At 44.3% G+C, this 9,879-nt stretch overlaps 1 protein-coding gene across 1 annotated transcript in view; it reads right to left on the bottom strand.

Annotated features, from left to right (window-relative positions):
- The window catches only part of MAN1B1 (mannosidase alpha class 1B member 1), a 36,853-nt gene extending 27,737 nt beyond the window's left edge, over positions 1–9,116 (bottom strand). The window contains exons 1-4 of the mRNA XM_032777745.2: positions 8,885–9,116; positions 6,523–6,631; positions 5,632–5,759; positions 4,036–4,196 (exon numbers count right to left, since the gene is read on the bottom strand). Coding sequence (XP_032633636.1) covers positions 4,036–4,196; positions 5,632–5,759; positions 6,523–6,631; positions 8,885–9,007 — 521 coding nt within the window. The 5' untranslated portion in view covers positions 9,008–9,116. The remainder of the gene's footprint in view (positions 1–4,035; positions 4,197–5,631; positions 5,760–6,522; positions 6,632–8,884) is intronic.
- Positions 9,117–9,879: the final 763 nt, after the last annotated feature.

The raw sequence follows: 9,879 nt of genomic DNA, 5'->3' as shown, positions 1-9,879 counted from the left end.
TTTGTAAGTGCCCAAAACTGCATCGAATCGACGAACACAAGAAAATTCCCTACTAAAGTAGCAAATCAAAATTAATTATATACCCAATCAGAGGAAAAAACACTGGGCTATAATTATCGTCACCCCAAGATGATTGTGTATCCATGCAAGGGACACACCACATAGACTGCGCACAGACCTGCATATGTACAGTCACAAAGCAAGCTCAGACATTTACCTAGACTGTAAGCCACCAAAAATCCCTAAGTTACAACCTAGGCCACCCAATATGAATCACCAAGATACACCAAAATGGCGTTACAAATTGTCTAAAAGAACAAGATCAGGGCAGAAGCGAAGGGAGACGACCACAGAATCCCAAACAGAAAAGCAGCCCCACTCCCAACACCTGTCACTGAACCGTACCATCCTGTTCACCACACGTTCCCACACGACAACCTGAAGAACAAAAGAATATTAAAAATTATAAGGAGGCGGACCAGAACCGCCCAAGAGGCAAAGAGGGTCAGAGAAAACACAACTAGTATTGCAAGCTCTGAGGGGAAGAGATAACTGACTATGAGGCACATAACACATAAGATGCTACAATAGCACCTCGCACAGAACCATAGGACCGGGGATTACGGGGCGCGAAAATCAAAGGGAATGGGCCTGCCTGGTAGCTCAACCAAACAAGTATCAAGTCCTGTGATTGACTAAACAAAGACAGGAACATCTCAACCTGCGGTAACACCAGCAATGGCAATATGTTATAACATTCTCAAAAAAGGAATTGAAGAGATTTTCCTTTACTCCTATTGAAGTTCAAAAACGAGCCACATTCGCACAACCGAGGGTTCCGCGTCGCAAACACGCAAACGCAACAGGGACGAACCAAAAGCCCACATAGAACAATATCAAGAATCAGTAAGGACAACAGTAAGAACGAGAGAGAAGAGCGTAGCCATCAAACAGAGAACTAAGCCCATATAGAAATAGCCTGATCTCAGGACGAGAGAAGAGTGAATAACAAACAACAAAACAGAAAAAAACATACGATACGAAAACACACACAGAAAAAATCTAAAAATTGCCCGGAGACAAGCGCAAGAGTAAGCTGGCCACTGTGGCAGGGGCAGCACAAGAATTCCAGCAGTGAAACGAGGCCAATCAAAACCATCAAGAGGCAGAATTAAAAAATTAAAATAGATAATTGCTACCAAGTTTAAAGGAAGTCAGAGGGACTAGCAAAAACCACCCTTCCTACCACAGAAACGTAACTTAAGCAGAAGATTCCTAAAATCGCCACCACGCACTGAGTGATCGCTCCTTACTAAGGCAATCGATATTCCCATAATCCTCCACTTCCTAAAAAAGCAGACAAACAACCTGGGAAGAAGTGAAATTCAGAAAATGATTCCCTCCAGTACATGGAATCTGCCCATCAAAATCCATACACGTAGTTCCTTCGTTCGTCTAACTCCACACGAGCAAAAGAAAAAATGGAATCTAATAACTAACGAAATCAATCTCAAAACAAAATCCGCGTAGAATCAACAAATAACAAAAACCAAGAAGCCAAACTTTCCAACAAAATCCCCTAACAAACACTCAGCCGAATACAAGGAACGCATGATACAATGTAATCAAAGTGTGAGTGATCAGCCAAAATGTCTAACGGAAAACAACACCTATAAATGTCAGCAAACTTCATCACACATTTTGATTGTATTTCTGATCCTATAAGAAACCATACAGCACCAACGCTTCATGAAAGCAGAAAAGGAACCTGAACTTGTTCTTATCAGTTCAAGAAAAGATCAACTAGCCGATCCTCGAAGAAATCACGCTGATCAAATAAAATGAATGAGCCAAAAGGATCTTTCCTCATCCTGGTACCTGATCACAAACTATTTATCCCAAAAACGCAGAGTCGGTGGCACCTAATACAACAGATTTATTGGCATAGCTTCGGGGGTAAAAACCCCCACCATAGATATGGGAAAATTACAAATGGCAGCATGCAATATAAACGGGACAGAAGAGAAGGAATACTACAGAACGAGAACCAATGAGTAACACAACCATGCATCGAAGGTATGGTCCACTCCCAGTAATCAAGAGCAGTGCCAGGAACCACATCCACCCAGAACTGAACGGCCTGTTAACAGGCGTTCCCACTATGTAAGGAACTCCTCCTCGTGCAATGTGTCAGTAATGAAACCGCACGTAAATGTTTCACCCATGCATCTGAAGAAGGCTGGCTGGGTGTTGGTGTTTTTTTTTTGGTAAATGTGCAACTTCTTGTGAACATGTACATTATGCAGGTCTGGCCCAGTCTATGTGGTGTCCCTTCAATGTAAACAATCAATCTTCAGTGCAATAAAAATATCCCAGTGTATTTTTCATCTGAAATTGGGTATATAAAATAATTTTGCATCTGCCTATATAGAATTAGGAATTCCTTTGTAGTTCGTCAGATTCAGATGCAGATATTTGCACTTAACAGAAAAAGAACATCTTGCTCTCTTACAACGTGTCTCTCTCTTTCCCAGTGGAGAAGAAGGGGTCAGAAAGGACCCAACTGTGTGCAATGGCAAGAAAGACAACTGACTCAAATGTGTCCAAAGCAATAATACTGCTCTTTGTTTAAGCTGCAAATGCTCTTGTCATGACCTTGGTGCAAAGGATACAAGATATGGTGGGACAGTCAGCCTTTTGAAGCTTCAACTGCTATCTCATTACACTCCTTGCCTCTTCTAGTTGTCACAGTTTGGGATGTGTAACTCCCTCAACAGCAAAATGAGACCATAACCCTAATTAGCATACGTATGTTTGTTTGTTACTATCGTACAATTAGGGTGCAAGAAAAAATATAGGACCAAGGGAGCTCAAATTAATCTTAAATCTGTAACAGTCAGGCAATTGGACAAAATGGATTTGAAGCACTGGAATGGGTTACCTAGGGAGCTGGTGGAATCTCCGTCCTTAGAGGTTTTTAAGGTCAGGCTTGACAAAGCTAGCTTGGGTGATCTAGTTGGGGATTGGTCCTGCTTTGAGCAGGGGGTTGGACTAGATGACCTCCTGAGGTCCCTTCCAACCCTGACATTCTGTGATTCTATGAAATGAGAATTAAGAATTCAACTGTGAACACAGGATAGCAGCAATGTAAAATGCTTGTTTTGTTACATGCTTTTCTCACCAAAGTGGCATCATAAATCAGTTTGGAAAAGAATTACATAGACAGACTCCTGAAGGTAAAACCTTATAAACAGTACCAAAGTCAAGAAAAGGTTCAGGCTGAGGGTTAATAGTTTTGACAACATCCTTTTATGTATCTGTACATTAACGCAATTTCAATACGAACTTTAGCTACCCAGAGTGAACTCACAAAGCTTGTGTGCTAAAAAAAGATAGACCTTATAGATCCAGTTACTACTACTGCATTAACAGTGACATTGTTAATAGCATACTGCAGACCTACGCTGAAGTAGTTTTCCTAGATTTACCATCATTGCTGCCAATAGTATCGCTCCAGTCAGTGGTAGCAATGCTGGGAGTGCTTGGGTAGATAAGATTCTACAATCACTGTGAGAGGGTTTAGATGATATGATGGCTAGAACACTAGTGCAGACAAGGTGCCACTGCTACTACCAATTGAGCTGCACCAGTGGCAGCAAGGGTGAGAAAAAATTTAGGAAATTATATCTAGTGTAAACATACCATAGGTATCTGTGGTCAACTTTTACTATTCTTTCTATATTGAACAATGAAGTCATTGGTTCAGTGCTTAGTCTAATGGGGCCTCAAACCCTGAGTAGAGCCTTTGGGCACCAAAAACTCAGCTAACCAAGCAAATCAATCTAGCAAAAATCAACACTCTGCTGTTATGCAAGCCCAAAGAAGCATATAAGTAAAATAACATTCTAGGCAGACAATGAAAAGCCCTCACAAATTTGTACATTCATCTTTTTCCCAATAGATTCTGAGAGAATAAAAACAAAACTAGAAGACTGCTCCAGCAAATTGTAACTTGTTGGAAATACTTCTACCTACCTAATAATGGACTTATCTGTTTTCTCTTCTTTATCAGCCTGGCCATCTTCTTCCTCAGTCTTGCCAGCAACATCTTGGGCCTTTACCCTTGCATCTCTCCGTGGAGGTCTGATATGCAGATTAGGAGGACCACGTCGGACACGAAGCAGCTTTGAATGTTTCTAAGAAAGAAAGGCAAAAGTAAACCAAGATGTATATGATCTACTGCATGGGTGGCCAATACCCAGTCCAGAAGCATCCTAGAGTTGTACAATGCAACCTGAAAATACCCTCATTTTTAATATAGAGATGTAGTGCAGGGGACTACAGGTCACAGCATGCAACCCTTCATCTCAACCAGACAGGCTGAGGAGGAGGGAAATCATGTTTGAATTTTTTAATCTCTGGTAAAATTGTACATAGCTCCTTGGGTAACAGTTACGAGTGAGGATATTAGGCTACTTGTATCATTACCAGAGATATATATAGATATAGATATAGATGTATATATATATAAAAAAAAAAAAACACAGAGCACTGTCAAAAATGTGAACTTGTCATAAACACATATATAAGAAGGTACAACAATTGACACTAGTTATAACAAAGAGATGTGTTACTAAGGGCTTACACAATGCAGAAGTGATCCAATACCAGGAATTCTTTTTCATAGTAGATGTACATTATACAAATTAGAAGAAAGCATCACATGAGAGATCATTTTCATTTAAAACAAAGAATCCTAAATTCCCTGAACTAATTGTGTGAACAGGAGAATGTGTGTGGAGACACATACACACATTTTAAACAGAGTTCCTTTTTCCTATTACTTCCCCAATGAATTTCTTGGAAACCAGAGAGTTTGTATGATCCGTTAGAAGCGTATCCATAAAATAAATAACTTTCACACACTTTTAAGGGATCTCAGAGTTAGACAGCTATCAGATTTACTATTATTTCCACCTATTCTGGGAAGCTGTTGCAGTTTACCAGAGATGCCAACTACCCTCTGACTCATATGCAACTGTACACACTCCAGCCAGCCACAGAGCCTGGGCTGAGGTTTGGAGTTAGAGGGGTTAGAGCACATATTGCTGAATGGGAGGCAGGCAATGGTGGTATGCCTGTGCCTCTAGACCAAGCACAAGCAGATTCATCAACATAGTAAAATGGAGCCTAGAATACCAGGTCACAACAGCGTGAAGTATCAGCAGTGACAAGCGCACCAGTGGTTTAGGAAACATACTGAACACAAGTTCACTATTAAACAAAGCCCATATGTCATCTCCTGAGAATCCCAGAAATATCTTACCTCCCAAATGCTTTCATTGTATATTAGTGCTCCTATTAGACAGCTGACTAGCTCCTTCAGATTGAGCTAAGAAGAGAGTTCTCAGAAATCAGAGCAATTCTCTCCTCTTTAAGTCTATGGATACAGACAAAAGCCAGAAATACTACACTGGAACCAAAGCCTTTCTTGAGAGTTGAGTTCTCTACCCATAGGAAATTAATTCTTATACCAGGCCTTCATTTCTTTTTCCTTTACAACTGCTGGAATTAAATGCTATTTGTAGCTTTCACAAATAGGGTTAAGAGGAACATTTTTCCTTGCAATACCTGAGGTGAAAGCTCTGGGTAGTTGGCATCTGCTTTCTGCGGTGCTGGTAAAACAGCTGGATTTGCTGGTTTCAATCCAGGGATTTCTAGTTCTGTCTTCTGATCTTCTGATGATTTGTTCGTTAGACCTATACGTATAAAATACATTCAGTACACATCAAACTACCTTACATAAGGAATTAACAGTTTCGACGCTAGCTGGAAAACTAACTCTCCTCACATCAAATGTAGATAAGCCCTAAGGTAATCAATCACCTGTATTTTGTATGCAAGTGATGCCTTTGCAAAAAAAAAAAAAAAAAAAAGGCTACGGAAGCCAACAGATCTTACATGTCTAACTGAAAGTGTTAAATTACAAGCCTCCATAACAACAGATTGGGATTTTTTTTGTTGATTAAAAAAAAAACAAAAAAAACTTTTCAACGCTGTAAGAAGGCAGTGTTGAAGGCAAACTTGGACTTGTTTCCCAAAAGTGCTTAAAGAGTTCAAGCCTTCTGCATAATCACAATGAAGAGAGAATTGCTTATCTTACCGTCTAAGTCTTTAGGTTTGGGCTGATATTTCATTTATTTTTTAAACTAAGTACTAAGGATGTTTGCAGCCTCTAAACTCATTATTAGCCAAAACAAAATGTCACTTCAGATATTCAGGATAAAGAACCAAAATGAACCAACTGTTATTCAAATTTTTTAAAAGGAATGGATAGAGTAATTTCTACCTGAACATTTGCAATAAAATGTATGTCACTTTAACTAAACTTCTCAATAAAATATTTTTTTCTGGAGACGCAGAGCACACCTTGTAAAAATGTAATTACAAAAAACTAATAAGCAATTTTTAACCATTTATGACATTTATTAGGGCAACCTTGAACTGTATGAAAAGACGTACTTTTCCACTGTTCCTCCATGTTTGTGTATGAAATGACTCCACAGACTGCCAAGAAGGCAAACAGGAAGAGAATTACACTCTGCTGCAGTCGAGAAAGCTGTTTCCATTTCTTTGAGAGAGAAAATAAATAAGAGGAAGACTCTTTAGCATGACAAGTAGAAAGCCAGTCCATTGCTGTCAAACAAACCAACACATGGAAGTTCTTTCAGAGTAAGAAATTAAATTGATTATGTGTAAGTTTTACACTGTTTCCTATTTTGAAAACAGATCAGTTACTTTGTCATGATATAGAAACTAGCAACACAGCATGCTAGCATATGGTAGGCTAGATTTGAGAACAATATCAGGGCCACCCACTGCCGGAGTCTGTAGAGATTTGAGAAATTGCACTGTGATAAATCTCCTGGACAGATCATCAGCTACAGTACACGGATTTTTACAGCAACCTTGCACTGGCTGATCTATGCATCTGCCCAGATTTGGTTCTGGAAAAGAGCCAAGAGGCTCCTCCCTTCTGGCCAACAAGGTGTACACAAGGGACATGCAAAGCAGAAGAAAAACAGGTGTGGGGAGGAGGGAGAATGAAAAAATGACATTAGTGCATCAAAAGAGGAAGCTTAAAAATAAAATAAGCATCTCAGGCTGGATAGGAAAAGCAAGACACTCCACCTCGAACAATCACTCTTTGTGAAACTGTTATGTAAATAAGAGACTGTCACCAAAAAAGACAACCACCCACATTCAGCTTTGGGAAAGCGCAGTAAACCAACAGCATAATTAACAAGAAAATAAAAGACAAGAGAAGGTTCACAATTAAGTACAATCCTATGAAATCAGAAGCCAGAGTACAGTAAAAACCAGCCTTCTATTACAGATGTTCAGTAAACTGCATTTAGTGATAGCATTTTGGGTCTTGTATATTTTAGTGCCCCCACACCATACATACCATTTCACTAGCCTTCTTAAAAAAAAAAAACGAAAAAAAAACAGAGTAACAGCTTGCTGCTAATTTTTTGCACTGGGAAACCCTCCCCTCACTGGACATAGCAGCATTTGGGCACATCCCTCAGTTTCCCAGAACTCTTCTGCCCCAGGGTACTTCCCACAAGCCTTACACTCCACTCCTACCAGGGTTGAGAGACCAGATGCATCCACACTGTTGCAAGCAACCACAGGCCACAAACATTTCAGTGAAGACTGACATGTCAACACATTTCACTCTGCCAACCAGCATAGACATACATTTCCTGTATTCCCTAAACTGATCATTGTATAGCAGAGGTCCCAAACTGTGGGGCACACTACCCTAGGGGGCACAGAGGAACAATCAGAGAGTGCAGCTAGGGCCCAGGCCTCCCCCACAGGGGGGCAGAGAGGGAGAGCTATCCAACCTTGCTCCTGGCTCTACACCCGGGGCCCCAGCTGCCAGCCCCAGCTCCTTTTACTCCTGCTTGCCTTCCCTGCTCCCGGCTATGGGGGTGGGGGGAGGCGGACAGGGTAAGGGGGGGTTGAGGTAAAAAGTTTGAGAACTACTGCTATACACTGATCTTGTACATCCCTCCCCAACACAAGGAGTGAGACGTTTATTGCTACGTCACCTTTTATCACAACTACCTCATCATCCCCAACCTGGTTCCCTCCGGCAAGCAGAACTGCAGCAGCTCACCAGGGTAGGAAGGGAATGAAGTTCCTAACGCTTTCACCTCATTTCTCTCCTGTCTCAAGAGAGAGACGAAAGGGTGTGACCCCAGACCCTCCCCATGAACATGTTCACCAGCATCCTACCTCTTTTCCTTGAGAAGGGGAGGATAAAAGGAGGGGAGTGAGTGTCCAGTGCCCCGCCGAGTACATCCTACCTCTTTTCTTTAGACTGGGAGAAGAGAGATGCCGGCCTGTCACCCCACTTCCCCAGACAGGGGTGCCTCATGCCCTCTTCCTCCCCACCCAGGGTGCCCTTTCAGTGGGGGGAGTGGGCACTGCCTGTCCTCCGCACCCCTGCTGAAGTGTCGGCGACCTCCCCAACCCTCCTCCACAGCAAGTGGGGAGCATCGCTCCCGCTGCAATGGGGGTCCTGCCACCCCCTCCCGTACCTCTCAAACACTGGGGGGATTTTCCCTCTTCCCTTGACTGCTGGGGAAACCGCCCCCCCCCGCCACTTAGGGTGCCACCCTCCATCCCCAGCCGCCCGCCCCCCCGTCTCCAGCGCGGGGCTGGGGCTACCAGGTTCCCCTCAACCTCCAGCAGGGTCTCCCCGCACCCGGCGGAGGGGCAGGACCCCCTCCAGCAGGGAGGGGGCGGGGAGCCGCGTCACCGGGGCCCCTCCCCTTCCAGCGGGAAGCTGCCCCCCAGCCGGGCCCCTCACCCTCCAGCAGGAGCGCCTCCTCCAGGCCTTGCTGTTGTTGTAGCCACCTGCCCCCGCCGCCTCCCCGGGGCTCAGCGTCACCGAGATGAAGTCCCGTCGCGGCGGCGGCGGCGCCGAGTACATAACGGCGGTTTCAGGACGCAGAGCCCGGCGCGCGCACGGCTCCCAACCGTCAGCCGCCGTTCGCCCCAACCGCCGTCATCCCGCCCCGCAGCCGCCACGGCGCCACGCCAGACGAGCCCGCTTCCGGGTGCCTCTCTAGCCTCCCGCCCTAGCGGGACTCTATGGCGCCCTTAGCAACAGCCTCCCGCTTGCATGCCTTAGCAACGCCGGGCCTCGGCTGCTGGGTGGCCATGGCGGCCCCAGAGGTGCCCTTCCCCCCATTAGCGCGCATTGCGCCCCTGCAAGGGGGAGCGAACCTCATTGTGAAACATCGCCCCCTCCCCGCCCCCCGCCATCCACCCAGGGTTAGCACCTTTGCAATGCAAAAAACAAACCCAGCACTAGGGCGACCAGATGTCTCGATTTTCGGGGCTTTTTCTTATATAGGCTCCTATTACCCCCCACCCCCGGCCTGATTTTTTAAGACTTCCTATCTGGTCACCCTACCCGGCATCCCCACTCACAAAGCAAGCCTACCACAGTCCCAACCACAAGGCGACTCCGCAACCCCCGCTTCAACAGCCCCTAATAGTATCTAGAGAGATAACATGTATAGCTAAGAGATCAGTAATGTTGCACGTCTCCTCACTCTCGCACGACTCAGGCCCTCTCTCACCCGCACGCGGATCACTTGCGTGGGGGTGGCACGCGGCTGCTGGATTTCCAACAGTTTTGATCTGTTATCGCTTAAACTGTGGAGGTGGGAACGCTGCAGCTGGCCACAGAAACTTCAAACACTGGATATCCCAGTGTATTGTAATAATAATGCAAATCTTTAGACCCACTTAAAAAAAAACAAACAGCAGATTAAATTAGTTTTCTGGCAAAGCCAT

This window comes from Chelonoidis abingdonii, chromosome 24 (genome assembly GCF_003597395.2).
Source record: "Chelonoidis abingdonii isolate Lonesome George chromosome 24, CheloAbing_2.0, whole genome shotgun sequence".
NCBI lineage: Eukaryota > Metazoa > Chordata > Testudines > Testudinidae > Chelonoidis > Chelonoidis abingdonii.
The sequence above is the reverse complement of the archived record's forward strand: the minus strand, read 5'-3'. Positions and strand labels throughout refer to the sequence as shown.